At 49.1% G+C, this 23,363-nt stretch overlaps 1 protein-coding gene across 4 annotated transcripts in view; it reads right to left on the bottom strand.

Annotated features, from left to right (window-relative positions):
• Positions 1 to 23,363, bottom strand: part of CUX2 (cut like homeobox 2) — a 224,129-nt gene that overhangs the window by 72,093 nt on the left and 128,673 nt on the right. For 2 of the 4 annotated variants that reach the window (XM_054006845.1, XM_054006848.1), the window contains exons 2-3: positions 17,219 to 17,329; positions 12,949 to 12,996 (exon numbers count right to left, since the gene is read on the bottom strand). In XM_054006845.1, coding sequence (XP_053862820.1) covers positions 12,949 to 12,996; positions 17,219 to 17,329 — 159 coding nt within the window. The remainder of the gene's footprint in view (positions 1 to 12,948; positions 12,997 to 17,218; positions 17,330 to 23,363) is intronic. The other 2 variants (XM_054006846.1, XM_054006847.1) reach the window with 2 other exon arrangements.

Here is a 23,363-nt window from a genome sequence, read left to right as displayed (position 1 = left end):
AGGAAATGGAGATGGGAGAGGTGCCCCTCCAATTTCTAATGCTGCTTTCTTTCAGGGACAGGCAGCCCTTACAAAGTACAAGCAGCAAAAACCAGAGTGGAGTGACCACTGCGGAGGAATTACTGGCAGCAGGGGAGCATGATCAGAGGCTGGAGAAAGGATTGTAACAGGGCTGACTGTTGGATGGTAATTGGTTTTCAGCCACAATGAAACTGGTAATGAAATCAGCAGGAAAAAAACCCTGCAGAGGCCCATGGCTGGCTGAAATAAAACAACCTCCAGGGGAAATCTATCCGAATGACGGAGCAACAGCCCCAGATGCAAAAATGGGTGGCTTTTGCCAGCCAGGTGAGCAAATAATAATTTGGCCTTTTCTAGCATCTTTCATCCAAGGAGCTCAGAGTGTTCTATAAAGCTGGAGCAGTCTCATCATCCTCCATTACACAGACAGGGAAACTGAGGCACAGAGCACTTAAATGACTTGTCCAAGGTCACGCAACGAGGTGAGGAGCAGGGATAGAACCCAGGTCTCCTAACTCCTGTGTCTTCTGATGACACGGCACCCCCACTGAAACTCAGGTGGCTCGGAGCTGTTCAACGTTAAAGCAACTAGGCAATACTCCCCAGCCAGATGCCTTGGGGAGAGAAAAGCATGCCTGCCACTGGGTAATACTATGCTCTACTGGCCTCAAGTGGTTAAGGTGGCATTAAGTAAGAATACCGGACGCAAAGGGGAGTAAATACATACACACAAGAGTTCACAGGAGCACAACGTAGCCACCTATCTTGCTGCACCGATCCAATACAGCACCTGGGCAAAACCCCTCCAAGCTGTTAAACTGGGGTAGAGCCCAGGTCTGGGACACAGGTGGCTCACCTGCAGACTACCTGTGTGACGTCAAACCAGCCACCTACTCCCCCCTGTGCCTCAGGTCCCCGTGTGTAGAGTGGGGATCGCGTTTCCATCCCTCGTGGGGGCTGTGGAGTTACAATCCAGGAGTGACAGAGCTGCTCAGATCCGACGGTGACGAGAGCCACACAAGTAACTCGACAGATCTGGCTGAGACGGACACGTTGCTAAGTGGGGCAGGTTTCAGCTCAGCTTTGCATAACTTCCTCAGCAGGGGGCTTGTCCTGCCACCCCCCCAGATCTGGGCTGATTCAGCGCTGGGGCCCATTTGATCCCCTGTTCCATGGTAACGTCAATAGCTGAGGGATTCAAGGGCAGAGCAGCCAGCGTAGCAATAGGTGCTGTGCAAAGGGAGGCAGCACTCTTGGCTGGGGCTCGGTCAAAGCCATCGGGGACAAGAGTGACTTGGGGAGACAGGAACGGGGGGTTTAATGGCTGGGCTGTGGGGAGCTGAGCATAGTCACCCTAGTCTCTAATGGAGAGGAAGAAAATAAAGACAAATACAGGGGAGCAAGGGGAGAGATGACAAAGGGAGACAGGATCAGCTGGGACTCGGAACGGGAGATCCACTCAACAGAGACCCCAGAAGACACCAGCTATTCTGGAAGGAGGAGGGCAGGTACACCCTGCGAGCGGGGAACGCCCCTGCCCAGCCAGGGATGCTGCAGCATTGCACGGCCCCGGGGCGGAGAGTTGCAGACAGGAGGTGCTGAAAGCAACAGCAGGTTTCCTAGCCAAGGAAATATTGCTGGAAAACAGACCAGGGAAGGGGACTGGGTGAGTGTGCAGCAAACAGCAGAGCAGCGAGGGATCCCCCAGGGAACGCTACAGCCTCAGCTGGCTAGAGAGGCTGCGAAAGGCAGGGCTGGAAAGGGAGCTGAGCTGGGCTGCAAGGGAGAAAGCACTTAGCAAAGCCTGGCTGCTTCCCTGGGGGGGACAGTCCTTAAAAGTGGCTCATGAGAGCCGAGAAAGGGGGACGGATTGTCCAGGAGGGAGAGGATCGCGTGGCCGGCTAGGGCTGTGGACGATCCCCAACCAGGAGGCGCTAGAGAGGTGGAGCCACGCTGGTGGAGGACAGACAGGATTGTGTCTAAAGTGGGGCAGGAGAAGGAAGCAGGACAGTTACCCGGTGGCTGTGGAAAGGGAGAGGAAGGAGGGAGTGTGTCTGGTCAGAACTAGGAGTTCCCGTCAAGCCTAGGGTGCTCTGGAGCAGTAGCGCCGGGATGGAGAGCTGCGGCAGATGCTTTCCCATGGCCAACCCGCAGTGCTGAGCGAAGGCCAGGGGGCCTTAGTAGGCAGCATACCAAACTCCATGTGCCCCACCTCTAACCACGTCGCCAGAGCACTGTATCTGACCCAAAGCCCTTCGAAGTCAGTGGCAGTCTTCCCATCGCCTTCAATGGCCTTTGGATCAGGCTCCCAGGCAGGTCTCGGACAGGGATCAGAGACAATTTTGGTCAAGAGCTGCCAACTGGCCTTTTCTTCCCTGTTAGCGACTAATGGCCACACGTTTCCCCAGGCATCACACAATCCCACGGGAACTCAGGCACAGCAGAGCTCCTTACCCAACAGGTAGCCCCAGTGGAGCGAAATGAAACGAAATGTTGGGATGAAAGCTAAATCTGGAACATGCCCATTGTCTGAGAGTCCCTGTCTTTTCCCCTAGCGTGCTGCAGCCTGCGAGCCAGCAGCTGGGAAGGGGGGCTAAATATTTCTAAATATTTTCCACATAACGCGCAGGCTTTGTAACCCAGTCCATTAAAACGCTTGTAAATGCTGAGACTCCGAAGACACACTAAGGAGCTGCTGCATTGAACTGTCATTAAATATGTTGGATATTACCCTGGGACATGGGAGTTCGCATTCTTTCCAGCGCTGCTCACGCTGGAGTCCATTTCTCTGAAGTCAGAAAGCTTACAACATTTTCACGAGGCCAAAAAGCAATTCACGTCAAAAAGATCAATAATATAAAAATAAAGCCGGAGAATTCTAGTTAAAGGGGATATCCTATAAATATGTTGTTCACGTTCGTGAATCTAAGATGAAAAAAAATTAATCAATATAGTTCTTTAGATGATGTTATTTCTAATGAGAAATATTCCAAGACGCTGCAAATAACTGCTTTAACGGAGGGAAAAAAAGCATTAATAATTTACTTTATAAAGCATATGATACTGAATGAAAGAAAATTGCTGCTGGTTCTTAATTTTGTCGTAATACTTCCTGACAAGCTCAATGATGCTTTGGCCAAGTTCCTGATATTAAAGTCAAAGGATGTTAATCTCATTAGAATTTTTTCCGAGGATTCCCCCTCCCATCACACTAATGCCTTGCTGGCTTTGGTTACTTGATGGGAATCCTGGTTATTTTCAAACCCCATAAATCTCATCAGGTGTATCTTACTTATTAGAGTGCCAAAACCAAGAAGTTGGCACATGAGTAATCCTAAGGAGAGGCACTGTATGAGAGAGCAGAAAAACCGAACGCTCTCTCGGGGATATTTGGGGCAGTCAATGGTCAGGCCCAACAGCTCAGGGGATACCCCTAAAATACAGGTAAACCCCAATTATGCAAAGGTCCCAGGGGAGATCCCAAGCCATCACATAATCAGGGTCTTGGACAGTTGTCTAAGTATTTAAGGCATATATGGCCCCCAATTACTGAAGTATCTGTGGAATTCTTTGCCAGAGGATGTTGTGAAGGCCAAGACAATAACAGAGTTCAAAAAAGAACTAGATAAATTCATGGAGGATAGGTCCATCAGTGGCTATTAGCCAAGGTGGACAGGGATGGTGTCCCTAGCCTCTGTTTGCCAGAAGCTGGGAATAGGTGACAGTGGATGGAGATCTTGATGATTCCCTGTTCTGTTCATTCCCTCTGGTGCACCTGGCAAGGGCCACTGTCGGAAGACAGGATACTGGGCTAGATGGACCTTTGGTCTGACCCAGTCTGGCCGTTCTAATGACCCTCACAATCTGATGTATTTATCCTTGCAGCACCCCCGTGAGGAAGGCCAGTGCCTGTGATCCCCATTGTACTTGAGGCATAGAGATACCCAAGGACACATGGGGAGACTCTGGTAGAGCCAGGAATTTAACCTGGTCTCCCAAGTTCTAGACTAGCACCCTAACCACTGGTCCACCCTTGAGCTCTACATTGCAAGCTTCAGCCAGACAGGGCTTGTGAGCTCAAGATCAATCCCAAATATCAGATAACGAATAGGGCACCCCCCTCGGTCCCGCATCCTACGAGTCCTTTGTGTGCATGGCTCACTCCCACTGGATTCTGTGGGAGGGCACACACAGAGGCGCAGACCTCAGAATTTCAGCTGAGCGTGTGACTCTAAACGCCTAGGCAGATTATGTCTTTTCTTTAAAACACCCATTTGTATCGGATGGAAAAATACTGCCACAGATCCATGGTTGATGTGATCTGATAGATGAAGCGCCCTGTGATGGGTACCCCATGCCATGCTAACGGGACACCTTTCCAAGGGTCACACACCCACTGCTGACTTTTAAGCAAGACCCGAGTCCTGCACAAGCGCAGCAGGCCCCGGGAATGCGCTTTGAAACTGTTCTAGCCCTGGCTCAACGGGATGGTGACCACTGGTTGGGGTTCCACCTGTTCTCGGCCCCAAAGAAAACTAGAGTGCAACAGTTCCCCACTGCCATCAGCGGGTGTCTCGGTGGGCACTACCAGAAAGTCAGGAGGGAAGAGCGCTAAGACCTTGATACCAAGGCCCCATTGGCCACGTCTGACTCGCAGTTCACTGCTGAAGAGAATTTTTCTGGTGACTTGTACTCCCCTGTTTTGCTATTAGCTGGTAAAGCTGCTCCTGCCCCCCTGAACAAGTCGTTCAGAGAGGAAATGGGGAGGGATCATTGCTGTGCCACTGGGAGCCATTCAGAAATCAGCGCACTAGGGTGCTGGGAGAGCCGATTTTTCATCCAATGCTTTGGGAAAACTTATCGAGCCAGATCCTCAGCTGGTGTAACTCCGCATGGCTCCACGGACCTCGCTGGGACGACCCTCAGGCTCAAAGAGAAGCAGGTGCTTAAGGACTTTGTCAGGTTGGAACCAGAAAGCTCAGCACCTTGCAGGACTGCGCCCCTATGCGGCACAGCGGCCAGAGTTAAGGGGGAATTCTAGAGAAGCTCACCAGAGCCAGCTGTGAGACTCTGGGCTTATTGCAACAGCCGGACAAGCTGGGTTGTCCATTTTGGGCCTAAATCTATAAAATATGGGGTGGGGGGACATTACTCCTGTGAGTAATCCCATTGACTTTAATGAGGTTACTCCTGTGAGTAAAGTTATTCATGTGGGCTTACATTTCTGCAGAATCAGACCCACAGACTGTAAACTCTCTAGGGCAAGGAACTTCTTGTTCAGTGTCTACAAAATGGCCAGCAAATTCACGGCACTATATAAATATTGTAAGAAAAAAATGAATATGAAAAATTATAACCTGCAAACATTTTTCAACAGCTTTAATGCTGTAAGCCTCGCTGGAGCACTGCTGCAGCCAGGAATGCCAACTGGCAAGTAATACATTTACTGAGAACATCCATGCTTTGTCCTGACACTCAGAAATTATGCTGACACATTTTCAAAGGTCAGGAAATGCAGCCTGCAGCACACAATAAAATGCACACACGGGCCCTGATCCTGCTGTTAGATCCCCACAGGCACATCCCTGCAGAGCAGGGACTTAACAGATTTCAGAGCTCGGGCTATAAAGTCTAGAGAATGATTATTTGGAGGCAATTTTGGATTATACCTTTTATCTACCTAAGGCTCTTATCTGGCCCCCAGCACCGAGATATCTGAGCACCTCACAATCTTTACTGTATTTATCCTCACAGCATCACATGCTGTATTCTGCCGCAGAGGGGCTAAGTGACTTGGACAAGGTCATGCAGGAAGGCTGTGGCAGAACTGGGAATTAAACCTGGCTTTCCCAAATCCCAGAGTGGTACCCTAACCCTGATAGGACTGTTCTTATAGTAAATTAAAGGCTCTTTTTATAGCAGAGTAAGGGGAGGGAATATTTCAAGGTTATTTTGCCCTTTTCACCAGTGTAAACTTTGTTTTGTTTTTAACTGACAGACGGGTTTTGATTAAATTATATTTTTTTAGGGCATTTACTGACCGTTGGCAACTGTAAATCACCTTGTATTGACGCCTAATCTGCAATGAAAGGCTTCGGAATGAAATGGACGAGGCTGTGAGGAGCAGATTGATTTTAGATGGTCAGCGAGACAGGGTCACTGCAGAAGCTTTATTCTTTTCCAACTTTCTAAAAGCCTGTAAGGGCCGGGGTGAGGATGGGGGAAGCAGGCTCTGACTGGTGGAACAGAAGAAATGGGTGGAGGGCAGGGGAAGAGAAGGGTGTATGGATGATGCTGCAGCTAAAGATGCTTTTGAGAGCTGATGGGAGAAGAGAACTGTTCCACCAGCGCAGGGGAAGAAATGGTTGGAGATGGGCCCATGCCGCAGATTTCAAACCCTGAAAATCCTGGGGAAGGATCCACGTGGGGGATGTCTAAGCCCTGAGCCAGGTGAAGCCATGACGGTAGGAATTGGTGGCTACCCTCCAGGCCTCATCTTAGTCCAAGCTTCCAGTCCTAACGCCTTCAGCAGCACCAGGCTCCAATGGACAGGATGTGGTGAGCCCTGCCCCGGTATGTAGAAGTCAAGCTGGGGACCTTGACTCTGTTGCCTGTATGGGTGGCAGAAGGCTGGGTACATAACCCAGGGGTTAGCCCTCTCCCCCTAGACACGCTGCCATCCAGCTCGCCTGCATCACTCCCAAAGGAGAGCGTGCCCAGCCAGTCTGCTTCACAGGCCCACCAGTGATGCCCTTTCCTGCTCTCGGGGCACCAGCACCCAGGGGAAAACCTCAGGCCTCCCATCTCAAAACCACACTCAATCACCTCCCCATGGAGAAAACACATGGGGCTCCCAAGCCATCACTGCTTGGTGGCCAGGAATGGGGCCTCGTCCCTACCATGGATGGATAAGCAGAGGGAAATTACAGCCCCCAAATGCAAATGGCCCCCAAGGAATGAACTCCCGCTAACTCTCTGTGCGCTGGATGGAATCCACAGGGAGCCTCTCCCTGTTAGATTCATGAACTAGAATAATTCCAGACCAGGGCACAGGCACTGCCACCAGGGATCCAACCAGCTCAGGATCTTGTCTCTGGCAGAAGCCAGAACCAGCTCCTCCAGGAGGAATTGTCCCTCATGGACAATTATTGGAAGAAGAAGCCGATAGAGAACCTTTGTCTCTAATCCCCAAAAGTTGGCTTGTACCCTCATGTGGGAGAGTTTAAATCCCTTCCACACTGCACAGGATAAAAAAAATGCTAGACATTCTCATTACCCAGGGAAATGTCTAGCTTTTTTTTTTTTGGATCCCACTAAGCTCTTGGCCTCAGTGCTGTCTTGTGGCAGAGAGCTCCACAGGTCAATTCTGTAGTATGTAAAATAATATTTTCTTTTGTCAGTTTTAAATGTGGTTCCTAGAATGGCCCCTTATCCTAGTATATAGGAGTGCCAGACATACCTTCTCATGGTCATTTGTGAGTCTGTATCTCTCTATCACAGCCCTTTTCTCTAACTCCTCTCTGAACTAGACGGTCTCTATCTTTTGTTTGTTTCTCCATATACAGAAGCCTCTCCAGGCCTTTAATCATTTAATGAACCATCCCCTGGGTCGCCTTCCACCTCTGCCACATCTTTTCTGAGATAAGGTGAGCGAGAAGGAGCTTCTGGATTTTCTAACTTCAAAAAGCCAGCACACTACCAGAAAAGCTTTGGGCTGTAAAAGGTCCTTTATATACAAGCAAATTACTTTTCAGTAAGTGACTTGAATCTCACTAGCACCACTACAGAAAAATTGCTGTGCTTTAAAGACAACATTACGGGTCAGGAGATAAAAAGACAAAGCCAAGGAAATTCTGAGCTAAGGTCTTACACCTAAAATTTTAACTGGCCTTTCATTATAGCCATTGCTAAGACTGACAACCGTGAATCGGGCTCAAAGCCATTTGGAAAACCATTACAACAACTCGAAAGGGGAAAGCCGGCATGCACTGGTAATGCACAACTGGGCTCGTTCGGGGGGGGAAAGGGGGCGCATTATTTGGGGTTGGGGATAAGCCTTTCAGAACAGAACGTGGGCTGCCAAAGAAATAGGAGACGTCTCGGCATTGATCCCAATCGGTGCTGAGCAGGGCCGGCTCTGGCTTTTTTGCCGCCCTAGGCAGAAAAGCCACCCGCTGCCCGCCCCCCCCAATGCGGCAGGGGAGGGTGGAGAGCCCGGCTGGGGCTCTCCACCCTCCCCCGCGGCCAGAGCGCTGGGAGCAGGGCGGAGAGCCCCCAGCGGCTAGAGCGCCGGGAGGAGGGCGGAGAGCCCGGCCAGGGCTCTCTGCTCTCCCCGGCGGCCAGAGTGCCGGGAGCAGGGCGGAGAGTCCGGCCGGGGCTCTCCACTCTCCCCAGCGGCCAGAGAGCCGGGGGGAGGGCAGAGAGCCTTCGGCGGCCAGAGCGCCGCGGGGAGGGCGGCGAGCCCAGTCGCGGCCCTGCTCTCGAGCTGGAGCGCCCCGCCGCGCAGCCCCCCCTAAGCACATGCTTGGTGGGCTGGTGCCTGGAGCCGGCCCTGGTGCTGAGCATCTTCAGCTCCCATTCAAGCCACTGGGAGTGCTGGGTGCTCACCAACAGGCCCCTGGCTTGTGTGTTCATCTCAGACAGCACCGAAAAGTAAATGGAGCCATTGGGCGAGGTCAGGAGAGTGCACAGAACGCTGCAGGCCAAGTCCCCCCGAAGCCACAGGAAGTGTTACCAGTCGGGATTGGGTCCAGTGGGATATTATTAAACTAGTTTCTAAAACACCAACACACATTTAATTTCCCCCATCTGGTTCCACCCCGGAGGCAGAGGGAGCATCCTCGGTGCCAGAGCACTGTGGAGGCAGATTATGCCTTTGTAAGGCCCGATGGCTCAGCGTGTGGGCATGGGCTCCTGGGATGAAAAGGTAGAGCGGGCACTCCCCCCAGCACTGCCTGGCTAGTGAGCTGGTAGGTGGGCCATGGTCATGCCTGCTTAGACACGCCTCCATCATCTCCCCCTCTAGCGCACCTGTGCAGAGCAACTGTAACCCGCCCCTTAGCATTCAATTCATACCCCTTTCACCCGGACTCATCCTGTCCTTACTCAGGCAAACCTACCACTGACTAGCACATGTGCAGACACGGGCATTAGAGCCATAGAGCACAAATACAGGCTCTGTCTCTCCCTTTTGTGTGGTTTGTCATTCCACACAGGATTTATGTCTCTGACATCGGTTAATTACTTGCCATGTTTCCATCAATTTAATTCAAAGTCTGCGCCCTTCCCTCCCTTAATGAAATTAAACAGCATGTGCATACGTTCCCCAGTTACTACTCAGAAACAGCACCCAAATGTGCACATAAAACATGTTGGCATTAAACAGGCCCATCTGATACCCCAGGGCACATTCCACACTTTACACTTGGGTCTTTGCGGGAACATTTCTTGCAGGAAAAAATGAAGTTTTTTCCCCAGCCGTTCTCATTTCCGCATTAGTCGGCTCTGCCGGGCACAGATTCATGGCGCTGGGAGTTTGCCACAAAAAGCTCACCAAGACTCAAAAGTGGCTCTGTTGCAAACGTCCTTCCTTTACCTGCCTTTTGCACTTTTCTCTAGTGGTCAGACTTTGCACATGAGAAAAGCGCAGGTTTTACCTTGCTGCCGAACATTCAGACCCTACTCTGCTGTCCTTCCTCACCACAGTCAAGGGGCCTTTTCCCCGAGTAAGGCATGCTGGATACACTGCTTCCTTCCACCTCCCCATCAGGAAGCAAGTGGTCAGTCGTTCCTAGCATCATTTCACTGGCTTGGTGGCATCCAGGTGATAGGCGCTTTCTTTCCCCAAGGGTATGAGAGCTGAATTCAGCTCCCAGTTACTCCACTGACTTCAATGGGGTTGTCTGGGATTCACAAAGGAGAATCCGGTCTTGTGTATTTGACATTCCAGCCATAGCTGCTCCATTTCCACAGCCTTTTAGAAGTATCCATTTCACATCGACCAAAGGGGACTCACTTCAGCAAAACCTGTTTATATTGGCCCTAAAATGCAACAGCCACTTTACAGATACAGAGCAAGACCGGAGGCCTGGCTCTGGTGAGCTCTCTCAGCAAACATACAAACAGGGGACCGAGAAAAAGGATGTGACATGTTTTCTTTAACCTTCCCCCTTTTGATCCTTAGCCCTTAACTTTACTTTCCATGTTTAACCTGATGTATTATACAGCTTTAATTATTGCTAAATTGCCTTTTTATCTGAAATAAAATATCCGCTCAATCAGATGCGCCTAGCAGATGAAGCAGCCCTTCCCACAGCACAGGGACGCTCCAGTGTACAGACGGATTGGAAAGTTTCACCTCTGCTTTAGCATAACAAAACTTTTCATTTAGATGTTTTCATCTATCGGAGAAAAAAATAAGTTTCAAATAATGACTGTAATAAATGAAGGTAATTAATTGTAGTTTGTTCCTTTACTGTCTAGTCAGCTTAATTTTACCTTTTCATCTAATAATGAGAAAATAATTTTTGTGCTCTGAGGGTTAATGATATGTAACTGCAAGAGCTGCTAATTGCATGTTGCAAACTATTCATCAAAATCCCCATCTGCGCTCCTTGATTATGTTTGCTAAATTATTGCTTTGAATTATCTTTCATAAAGCAACTTTTGTAATTAGCAGGGCTTTCGGTTGGCTCTTTTCTCTCCGTGCAAGGAGATTCAAACTTTGTCCATTTCAAGCTGTTGCCATTAAGCTACTGTCATGGACAGCTTTTTGTTATTCCGTGCCAGGGAAATAAACCGGCCTTTATCTAATCAGGATTGAAAACAAAAGCTGTTTTTATTCTCAGTGGGTTCGATTTAGTCCCTTCTCCACCCCACAACTCCCCCTTCCCACTGAGCAACTGCATATAAAGGATACAGGCGCCTAAATGTATACGAGCTGCTTATGGGGACTGCAAAAACACAGGTTGTTACTTCAAAATGAGCTTTTTCTTTCCATTTAAAAGAAAAAATAGGAGGGGGAGCCACGGCATTCATCATGGGGGCTTTTTGGTTACTCCCCAGGATGTAGCATTGTATTCTCTCTTGTAAATATTCATGTTTAGTAAAATCTAAACACCCCCAGCACCAGCCATTCTGGCTGAGTGGTTTGGTGGAGGGGGGCATCACTGGAATGGCCTAGAGGCGGGACTCTGCCACCTCCTGCCTAGTGGAGGGGCGTTCTGAATAAGCAGAAGCAGTCGGGATCTGTGGGGATGGAATCCGGGCCACTGGAGCCATGATTATATAGATCCAGTGGTCAGAACCTGGAGCATGGGAGGGGAGAATTTCTTGCTGTGTAAAGCCAGAGTTCTCTGGATTTCAAGATTTCACCCCAGCTAATAAGCAAACAGGGGGCAGATCGCCAGCTGTTATAAACCAGCACGGTTGTGTGGAGGTCCGTGGGGCTGTCCTGTTTTACAGCGAAGAAGGATGCTGACCTCAACTTAACACACCTTTCACCTTAAATGTTTATTCCTTACATGGGCTGAGGATGGGCCAAATGCTGTAGCCTTTACTCAGTCAAAACTCCCAGTGACCTCAGCAAGGGTTTTGACGCATGAAGGATTTGCTCCTACGTTTGCAAAGATCAGAGTCAACCGAACTGAAACGGGATGGAAAATTAGCAAATGTCACCTGTACAGCCACTTTGATCCTGATTTGCACAGGGTGAGTGAGGGCAGAATACAGCCCCGCAAAGAGATGGAAATCAGCTCCTCCCTCGATTACTTGCCAAAAGCAGAGTTAATGGTCTGGAGTTTCTCCAACAGCGGCTGATAAAAGGCCCAATCTTGCATCCACTGTATTCAGTAAGAAAACTCGTACTGACTTCAGTGGGACAAGGACTGGGCTCAACACCCCTAACGCAGGACAGGCATCTTCCTATTCATCATTCAGAGGCAACTCCTCAAAACCACCTGCAAAAACCTTCCTGGAAGAAACCGAATCAGTAAGGGGGATTCTAAAGAAAATGTGGAGTCAGGCGGCCAGACTCTGATCTGAGTTACACTGCCATAAATCCAGAGCCACTCCTCTTTAGGGGCAGGCTGGGTCTCCCAAAGCACATAGCTCATCTTCTCCAAGCAGATCTAATGAAAGCTATTGGGAAAAACGCAGTATTTAAAAGACTGAAAATGTATTCCTATTGTTATCGCTCTCTTTTGTGTATTTATGCATAGTGCATTGGAATGAATCAATACCGGATTGCCCTATAAATAAATGAGCATATCAGTAAACTGAGTAATAAAATGAAGTGATGAGAAATATGGAAATCAGCCGCATTTGTGTAAATCCAGTTATTGTTTACTTTCATATTTTCTTATGCAGTTCCGGTGTTCCAAAGAGACAGATTTCAAGTAATGTAGTGCTCAGCAGATGACAGATTCTAATGTGTTGCTGGTGGTGAGCGCTGAGTGCCTCCATCTCTCTAGGGGTTTCAATCTACGCACATTAGAAGAACACAGAAAGCAGCCCCCAGAAGAGCAATCATTTAAAACAACTGTTCTGAAGTGCGATATTTCTCCCACACTGCCCTCCCCTTTAGAAGGATTTAAATCTCGCCACATCAGACTGGTACCTGAGCTGGGAAAGTTCATTTGCACATGTAAAATACCCAAGATCTCTTGCGAGATGACTAGGTGGGGGGACACAGTACAAACTAGGAGCAATCAGTACCGGCAGGGGGTCAATGAAGGGATGAATTTGGCCTTAGTGAGCTCAGAGGAAGCGTATGAGAGCTGGAAGTGAGGAACATGCTGTGCAGTGATTGTGCAGTTTGGTCTTGGTATCTATCTGCTTTTTCTTATCCCCAGGGTCCATCTCAGTCTAATCTGGCTAGTCGCAAACACCATCACGACAGAGTACCTCTTGCGAGTGACGGCTTCTTACCTCTGCTTGGAAGCTCTTTAAGACAGGAGCCACCATCTCTCTGATTTCCTGAAAGAGAGATCAGAGAGTTCACCAGAAGCAGATATCGTACGAGTTCTGCAGTGGTATTTGTATATATCTACAGATCCACACACACTGAACTACGGGCATGAGCAACTACCTGTCTCTTCTCTGAAGCTTTAGAGCTGGTGCCCTGGCTGGACCTAATCTTCTCAACGGCTACTCTTAACCTACCATAATCTAAAATCTGACAAAGGGTGAAGAGGTTTTTAATCCGTAGCATGTCTACATTGACTGAGTCTTTGCAAGAGGCCAGTCAAACAGCACTGATCTTTCTCCCCTCCCCCACTTTCTCTTTACAGGGGGTAGTCAAACCCCTCCCTCCCATCCTCTGCCTACCAAGACACATTAGTCCTTTGCAGCATCCATTTCCAATAAGTCTTTCGAAGTGCGGTGTGCCCCAGAGCTGCTGTGAATGGGTCCCCCGCCCTGCAAGAAGAACGTTCTTAGGGTCAAGCCCAGCAGGGGCCACATTCATGATCCCGGAGTAGAAGGCAACAGGAGACACCCATGAGTATCTGAGGATCATGTGTAATTCAGGAAGACACTGAACTAGGTCAGTCCTCTTCAGGTGTTGATACTGCTCTACACCAGCTGCTCTTCTGCGTACGTGTGTTCACAAGGACACAATACTGTCTCAGGTCTCTGGATCCCTGTTTCCGCCTAGGCCCGGCCAAGCTATGGAAGGGGAGGGCAATGCCTGTACGGGCTACTTCAGCCCTGAGGCTGCGGTAATGGCCAGATAGGGTCCTGCCTGCACACAGCTACCCAGCAGGGTATGTGGTTTGATCCTTTCTATGTCGTGAGGAATACAATTCATGGGAGCACAGCAGATTGTAAGCACAAAACTCAGCTTAAATCAAAACACGGCTGCCAGATTAACGACAGCGTTTGGCGAGCAACCATTCTAACAACAAGGCTCGTGCAGCGGCCCACCCAACAGCAGCCAGTGGGTCTCGGGCCAGTTCCGACTGATCTGAATTTCAGAGGGGCTGAGCACTGAAGTCAGTGGGAACAGCGCCTCTGAAAAGCCGGTCGCAGATCATCACAGCAGGTACCTTACTGAGGGTGTCAGATGGGGAGCCAAGGTCTGACTGGGACATGGGGACTAAGGGACGTCTACAACCCGAGGTAACTTTACTCTAGTTAACTCAGTACCGGAGCAGCAAAGACACGTCATTACAGGCTTCACGACGGGCTGGACAAGTCGCCTGGAACCCTGGGTAATTACTGATGTCTGTCCTGCCACGGCTTCACAGCTGCAGTACCAAGCTAGCTGGAGTAACACTAGCTCACGTATGTCGACATGAGCCGCCAGCACTCCTTGTGACCGCAGGGCAGATACAGCCGAGGCTGCCCCCTTTTGCCCCTCAAGTTGGTTCCTTCACTTACGGTGGAAGGCATGATGGGAAATGCTGCTACCTGGGGTTTTGCAGGCGAGGGGATACCCTTATCCAGCACCTTTCATGAGCTCTACGCTAACTTTATCCATTTCCTTTGAACAGCAGGCGCATCGGTGGCTATTTCTCAAGTGCAGCTGATATGGGGAGATGGCCCAGGGGCTCGGCGGAAATGGGAATAGATCTGTCACCTCTGCGGGCCTGGGTTCAAATCCTGGCACGCGCCCCAAATGGAAATGCATTTGGTGACCTCCACTGAGGCTCACTGTGAAGCTTGCAGGAAGGGCAGACCCTACCGAGGGGAGGCCCGCACTGGATAACGGGGGCATGGAGCCAAGACCAAGCAAGGGAACATCTGGGAAGTTTGGGGTTTATAAAACTGATTCAAAGAGCATCTTACATCCAGGATTCAACCCATGAAGGCAGACTCCCCTCTGAGGTGCCCATTTCTATCCAAGCTCAGAGAGGGCCTTGAAAGCTCACTCCAGCGGTCTCTCCTGAAGGACAATCCACCGCTGCAGAGCCCAGCCGGGTCCCCGGATATTGGCCCACATCCTGCTCTCACACCCATGTCAATCCAGAGTCACTCCATTGACTTTAATGGAGTTACTCCCATTCACATGGATGTGAAAGCAGAATCTGTATTATTCCCCAGAGCGAGGATATACACCTGTGGTAGGCGTTCTGCTCAGGGAGACACGGTTAACTCTCTCTGGGCCAGCTATCAACTAGTGTGTGCACACAGAACGGAGACGCATCGGCAATTCTAAGCGGTGGAAGTTTGCACAGTGCATTCTTGCATCGGGCATGGCTCGTGGGCAGGGTCGTTAGAGCCAGATCTAGTTTTCACTGAATTCGACAGAAAGCTTTCCATTGACTTTGCTGGGATTTGGATCAGGCCCAAGGTTTCTCTCTTTCATTGGCACCCAATTCACCCACCGTTTTTAAACAAATTAACCCCCAAAGTACGCGACTCACATTATGGCCCACCAGGGCCTTTGCTGAAAAAGAAAACTGACAGGATTTAACAGAGCAGAGAGCACCAATCTCCCACTGGAATTAACAGGAAGGAAACGTTAAAGCTGCTGCTCCCATCTACACTGGCCACCCTTCACTTTTGCCCAGCTGACCCTTTAAATCGGAATCAGCATTGAACCAATGGCTGCTGGAGCTGCCGACTTGCACACCAGATAGAACACGGAGGTGCTGTCCCCTTGTGCTGGTTAACAATCCCCTTGCACTTTTTCCACCAGATTAGAAGTGTTAACCATGGTGACGGGCCGAAGTACATGCAATCATTACATCCTGATCACCTTCATTTCCTTTTTCGTTTTCAGTTGAGTACGTTTACTGTTAGTGAGGGCTGTCAAACAGTCACCACCCCAGGTGTGGCTGCATTTCAGAGGTTGGTGAAGTGTGTTCCCTGTGTCAAATTTCTATACATGGTTTAAGATCTTTAAATGCTAAGCTGTAGCGAGAGAAAACGCTGGTTATCATTTAAGTGCATGCAAAATCCATTTAATAGACATCACAAACATATGAACAGTGGGAAGACCAACGAGGAAGCAGGGTTTCTAGACAAGAAGGAGATTCATGAAAGGAGATTTTAGGCTCGATATCAGGAAAATTTACTATGTGTTATCCCCATTAGCAGGAGGAAAGCCCATTCCTGGGGCAGTTAGACTGAGATTGTCAAACGTGTCTGAGGGAGGGAGTTAGGCATCCAAAGGCCATTGAAATTCACTCCCTTTGGCCCAGCCTTAAATCTTATTGGACAGAACACCAGAAAACTGACAGGAGGAAACTGAGACTGGATCAGACAGGACCATAAAGGCCCTTGCCCCTCTCTCTAATTTCTCTGAGCCCCTTTAATATAATAATATATGGAGATATACCTATCTCATAGAACTGGAAGGGACCCTGAAGGGTCATCAAGTCCAGCCCCCTGCCTTCACTAGCAGGACCAAGTACTGATTTTGCCCCAGATCCCTAAGTGGCCCCCTCAAGGATTGAACTCACAATCCTGGGTTTAGCAGTCCAATGGTCAAACCACTGAGCTATCCCTCCCCCCTTTCTGCCAGCCTTACTCCCACGAAGGAGAACATCACACCTCATGCCTTGGTCCCACTGGAAGCAATAGGGCTACTCATGGAGAAAGGTATTCTGCTAGCCTCAGGCCCTCTGAATCTCATGAACAAAGGAGTAGATTCTCAAAGGGGCATGCCCCCCTCTTGCAGTGACGCTCAGTGGGTGCTGGGTACCTACCTGCCTGGTGGGCCTTTGAAAATTTCCCATTACGGTTTTGTTTTTACGGGCAGGAAAGAAAATAGCATCTGAAACTGGAGGGGGGGAAAAATCCTAACAGTCAAACTGACTAAAATAAAATGTATTTTAGAAAAAAATAAAACTGTGCCTACCCCATCTGGGCTGAGAGCTGCATGCCAGGATCTCAGCTCCAAAAGCTTAACACTTGCTTTTTATAAACCCAAAGTTCTGTTAATGGAAATGCTTTCGGGCCTGATTCTGAGCGGTGCTGCAAAGCACTGAGCTCCCCTCAACCCTGATCGAGGGGGAGCAGAACCTGTTCAGCATCTCCCAGGATCAGCCCCTTTAAATACAATGGAGCCATCAGAGGTGGCAAGAATAAGCAATAAAGAAAACCCAAAGGTTAGAGACTATAATTTGTCTTTGTGGCTAATTAGCTTCCTTTCTTGTTAGTCACTTATGTCTACGGTTTTCAAAATCTAGTTTGAACAGAGGAAAATATGCCGTCCTACTGAGTTAATTCTATAACAGCAAATATACTGTACCTCAGGTACATTTTTCTTAAATTCCCGGCTGAGTTCAATTAAATGTTTATGAGAATGTTCACTCTCTTCCTGCCGAGCAGCCAGTTCTGAAGCAACAGAATTAAGCTCCTTCTGGAACAAAACAAAACAAAAACAAAAACAAAAAAAAGAAAAAGAAAAAAGATGTTTTTGATGCATTTTTTTTTAAACTGTACACATCATTCTCCCCAGCATTTCATTTTCCTCCCTTACAAAGCCAAGACCTGCAATATCGACAAGGAGGTTGCATGAATAATTGAAGAAACTATGTATTCAATGCAAAATAAAATAAAATAAAATAAAAGCGAGATAATCAAGAAGCTCAGCTCATCAGTATTCTCCTCCCCCCACCCTTTCACTCCCAAAAGGAACAGTGACATAAGCTCCACAGTAACTGCAAAAAAAACATCACCGTGGTAGTGTCAAAATAGTAAAGTGCAGCATATTGGATTGCCAGATTTTATTCTAAGCCCGCTTCGTTGCCAGATTCCATATATCAGCAGAGAGGGAAGAAGTCCAACTATGACTTACTTACGCTTAAGTGTTCATAAATATGCCTTTTAAGATATATATGGCTTTTTAATTTCAGCAGAATTTGGAAAAATGAAGGTGCCGATATTAAGTAAACTGACCTTTTGGGTATCCCGCAGTAAATCATGCACAGTTCACTTCAAGTGCAGGGAAATGTTTCATTAAAGAATTATGGATTCAGATCAAGCTGGTTTTGAAGAACACTAACCTGCGTGTGTGAAACCGCAATCAGATGCAGGATTTAAAATGGCATTTTAAAAGAAAAAAAATCACCCTCCAAGCCAACAGATCTAGGCCGGGGGAGAAGGGGATAATGCACTATGCATAGCCACATTTGTTAGGCATGTATCTTTCATTGCACCCTTCCTTCTCTTCTTGACTTTAGTGTTTGCAAATTTCATAAGGGGGGCGCGTGGCCCCATTAGCAGTCATGGCATTCATTTGCATAATTCAGGCCCTAGTCTGCCGGTGTGCTCTGCTGTCTGTTTGCATCAAAGGGTGGTGGTCCCCTGGCTGGCACGTCAGGCTGTGTGGTATAGCATACCCTGCCTGGGACTCCGGGAGCACCGATCAAATCCTACTTTGTCAAGACCCAGCGCCGTAACTGACATACACGTTCACACTTATTACAAACACGCAAGTACATGCTGGAAATACTTTTGGAGGAAAGTCATATATATGGGGGCTAAAGGAATTAGTGGGAGTAGCCGTCACATTGATAGTCATTTATACCCGTATAGCCAGCATGCACAGCTCAATGCTTCCAACTGGAAAGGCCGGCCTCCAGATAATGAAACATGGTGACGATTATGTAGAAATAACACGGTGCACTTACCACCCAGATCCCAAAGCGCTTTACAGAACTGGGGAACTAGCATTATCCCATTTCGACAACTAAGTGTCTTGTCCCAGAGCAATTCAGTGGCAGATCCAGGCAGAGAACCCAGATTGACCATCATTCTGTCCCAAGCTCTAACCACTACATCTCACTTCCTCTCTTCCAGTATTTCTCCCCCCACCCCCAAATCATGAAATACACAGTAATTATCTGACTCCTATCAGGTGAAACCAGTAAAAATTTATACCAGTGCCATAAAACTCGGCAAAACGTAGAGGCCTTTGTCTGATTCAGGAATACAGTAAGAGTATATATTCCAGCCATCAAAACCTCATTAGAATTTATCTGTTAACACAGATTCTAATTACCACCCTTCAGTCTAAGGGAAGAGACACAAACCGTAAAATGTAAGAGGGGAAAGATTCTATTAATTGCTTTTTGATAAATCGGAGGCTGAAGCGCTGGTGTCAGAGGGTCAGAACGTATCCGCGTTAGTCTCAGATTGGTCCTCCATCTCCCAGCGCCGCTTTAAAAAGGAAATGTCCCAATGGGATGAACTGTACACGCAGCCCGCTCTGCCCAGCAGGTGGGACTGAAACTGCAGTTCACTGCTTGGAAAAGAAAATGCTACAGTAGGACCTCATTAACCTGCACACCGAGAGTGGCCAGGAGCCCTAGGTGCAGACAGCAGCCCAAGCATAGAGGAACCATGGCGGTTGCTCCAGATCACAGGTGGAATAAAGGCCTCGGAGGGGCTGCCAAGTTAGGTTCCAGCAGGTCTGGGGAGGAAAGACTCTATAGAGGCCATGTGGTGCAGTTCACAGAACCTGCCTGGGAATCAGGAGACCAGGTTTCTGTTCCTAGCTTTGCTACTGACTCACTGTGGGGCCTTGAACTCATCCTGTAACTTTTCTGAGCCTCAGCTTCCCCATCTGTAAAGCGTGGATCATGCCAAGATCCTCAGCTGCAACGTGGTGTGTAGGTTTTCCTATTCTAGCCCCCCAATCAGGTTCTGCAGAGCTCCCCACCCACAGCCCTGCTGGAGAAATACACCTTCACTCACCACCTCCAGTACCTGGCAATGGGCCTCCCTGTGCTCAGACCCCCCGAGGAGCGTGAGCAGCAGAGTCACCCATGAGAATTTCTGGGGCTCCACTGTCCGGAGCAGAAATAACCTCAGTGAGCACAGCTGAATTTACTCTGGGGGCTGCTCAGCCGTTCACCAGCACTCTGCCCTGCCCTCTGACAGGGGATGACATCAATTGAGGCCTTCCTCCAGTCCCGCCAGGGCTCTCCTGGGCAGCAGCACCCCCCTGCGGCCGTCACGTGGGCGATGGGCTCAGGAGACTAAACTGTTTAAAGTAAACTCGTTCTGCAGAAAGCGATAACCTACCCACGCGAAAGCCGCTGGCTGCGGGGCGGCTGCAGGGCAAGGGGCTGGCTAGTTTCGTATCTCGTGGTCAACCGGTTACTGAATGTCTCGGTGTGTAACTAGGAGGCATGAGTTGAGATAACAGCCATTAACTGTATCAGCCTTCAGCCCCGTACGTGTATCAAATTCTGGCCAAGGCGGGGCTTCCCTGGATAAGGCCAGAATTCAGACAAGAGACCACTCAGTAAGCAGCCGATTCTATCACAACGAGAACCCCTCTGCCAGCCTGAATATGCAGCACGGTCACCTCCCCCACAGCCCCCATCTGATCGTATGGGGGACACGCTTACACAAACCCTGTCATTTGTGCCAGCCCTTCCATTTCGATAGGCTCCTCTGATTAATGGCACATCAGACACAGACATGCGGGAGCCTCCGAGCAGCCCGTTCTGAATAATAAACATCCCACTTTCCACTAGCACAGCAGCGGCCACGGGGTCAGACAGGCGACGCCCTCAAGCCACAGGCCAACAAGCGGACAACTCGGGAAGGGATTTTAGTCACCGAGAACGGACACCCACAATGACCGCGACATCTGCTAGGGAGCCCCGCAAGCAGAGCTGAAACTACAAGCTCCGTCCTGCTCTTCTTCACCTCAACAGGAGTTTTGGCCGCTGACGTCTGACAGGGGCAGGGGCCGTAGAGACATGCCCATGACTTCAGTTCCGAAAAGCACTGATCCAACATGGAAACTGGGCTCCAAGCCCCACCTGAACTCAACCCTTTGAGGGATTAAAAAAAAATCCCATGAACTTTTTATTCATTCCATATTTTATTGATACACCCATTTCACACGCACGCACAAGCACATGTAATATACCGTGCAGCCCCACATGGCCTGTCCAGGTTGGTGAGAGAAGCAACGAGATAACGATCGGCTGGTATATCCTCCCACAACGGGACCAGGAAGTACCGGAAATCTCACGAGGAAACCTGACATAGGGCTGAAAATGCCCCAGGTAAGTACTGATATGAAGCACTAGAGGCCGGACTGCTGCACTCCTTGAACCCCGAGATGGGAGGCCATTTTAACCTAACATTTTAAGGAGGGTGTCTGGTCTAGCAGCTAGAGCTAGGAACGAGGAGTCGGGCCTCCTGTTTGTATTCCCACCTCCGCCAGCGAGTCGCTGGGGTCTTGGGCAGGAGACTAACCTCGGGGCCTCAGCTACTCAGTCTGTGAAATGGGGTGAATAACAGAACCATACAGACGTAGGGCTGGAAGGGACACTGAGTGGTCAACGAGTTCAGCTCCTTGCGTTGAGGCAGGACCAAGGAAATAGAGACCAACCCTGACAGGTGTTTGCCCAACCTGTTCTTAAAGCCTCCAGTGATGGAGATTCCAAGCCTATTCCAGAGCTTAACTCTCCTTAGAATTAGAACGTTCCCCCTAAGATCTAACCTAAATCTCCCTTGCTGTAGATTAAACTCATCACTTCTTGTCCGGCCTTCAGTGGACATGGAGAGCAACTGATCACCATGGTCCTCTTTACAACAGTCCTTCACAGATGTGAAAACTTCTCAATAGTTACCTGCCCTGTAGGGGATGTGGTGCGCAGTTGATCCACTCATCATTCACCCAGTCAAAGAGAAGCAGGGCAGGGCAGTGTTCTTGCAGTGATTGCTCCGATATGCTTCTCTGACTCTTAACTGGCTCTTTGGCTTAGGCAGTGCAGGACTCTCCTGAGCACGGCAGGTCTCCAATGTTAAACAGTAATGAGTCAGGCCACCAAAAATCATGTGTCTGACGTTCCCCTGGGAACATCTCCAACACAGTTCTGCGCCGGGGACAGCATACAGCCATTACGTCAACCGTCCCTGGAGACGAATCTGCCAGAGCTAGCGGGAAGGGGCCACCGCACCGGGAGGAATTAGGCCCAGAGTGCCAGAGATCACACAGCACGAGCTGGGAAGAGAACCCAGGACACAAACTCGGCTCACTTACCCCAGTGTAAATGCAGAGCCACTCCCCCAATGTCAGTGGGGTCGTTCCCAATTCCAACGTCACCGAGAGCAGCGTGTGGCCCTGAATCGCCCTCCTCAAAGCCTCTCCTTGTTCCTGCATGTGGCACAGGGACCGGATCCGTCCACAGGAGACAGAGAGGGAAATGGCTGGCTGTGCTGGCGCGGCTGCAGCGGGAAGGGGACACAGAGGAACAGGGCCTGCCAGGTTTGTGAAGCAGGACAGAACAAGACAGATTGCCGTGTACAAGACTGATTGCGGTGCACACGGGCGCACGGTAGATGGGATGTTAGACAGGCCGGGTTACAGAAGCTATCAATCATTTCCTACATATTATGTAAATTTCTGATGCTAAAGATGTATGGAGTCAATTATCAGGGGTCACTGCCGGGTGTGAAATTCATACAATGAAGCTCTCTTGGTCTCAAATGAATTTGAGAGAGATTGCAAGCTTACTGCCTTTTATTGGACAATATAAATATTTCACTGTTATATAAAAAATATTGGAGAGAAAGCAGATAAAACTAAATCCTGTGTGTATACAGAGAAACAGGGAGTGAAAAATGGCAGTCAGCATCTTTTTAAGTGCCTTTTGGTGCGTTACAGGAATACTGGTGGTTTCAGGATGGTACAGTAGCAGCCTGTGTTTCTAACACATGGAAAGACCTTGGTTTGGATAGCAACCAGAGAGATCCGAGCTCTCGTTCTCCTTTACACCAGAATAAATCGAGACCAACGGGCATCGGCGTAACAGCTGTGCCAATGCATGGAAGCCAAGCCAGAGAGCGACAAGCGCCTGTGTTTAATTTTGAGCCGCTTTGTTGGTGTCTTGTTCTAACTGTCACTTTCTGGCCATGACAGAGATCAAAGAGTGAAATGATGAAATGTACATGGAAACCCATTTCTCGCAGACTTGTCCAGGGCTTTCCGTGACATACAGCACTTAGTCAAAGGCTTCGGTGTAATCATTAGCCAATAAATCACAGCCACGGTTGGTTCTTGTACTCCCTTGTTTAATAACTTAATAAAAGCTAAAGAACAGTAAATACAGTACTAGCCTCCTAACACAAGCACTGCCCGATGGGTTTGGTTTTGTACACAGTAACATTTCCAAACAGTTTAGGAAGAAGATTATAAATAAGAACAGAACAGCCAGACAGGCCCTGAGATAAAAAACCTGGGACAGTCCAGAGCAAAACCTAAACGCTCCAGTCAGAATCCTTCTGTTTGCTGGCTGTCAAAGTGACCTCTCAGATCAGGGTACCGGCATGCGTGGTGCTGGCGCCATATGCAGAACTGCCACCGTGTCAGTGGGGGCTGCGTGTGCGGTAGAGGTGATAGATCCTGGGGACGACTCTGCAGCGGG

The sequence above is a fragment of the Malaclemys terrapin genome, chromosome 16 (genome assembly GCF_027887155.1).
Source record: "Malaclemys terrapin pileata isolate rMalTer1 chromosome 16, rMalTer1.hap1, whole genome shotgun sequence".
Lineage (NCBI taxonomy): Eukaryota > Metazoa > Chordata > Testudines > Emydidae > Malaclemys > Malaclemys terrapin.
The sequence above is the reverse complement of the archived record's forward strand: the minus strand, read 5'-3'. Positions and strand labels throughout refer to the sequence as shown.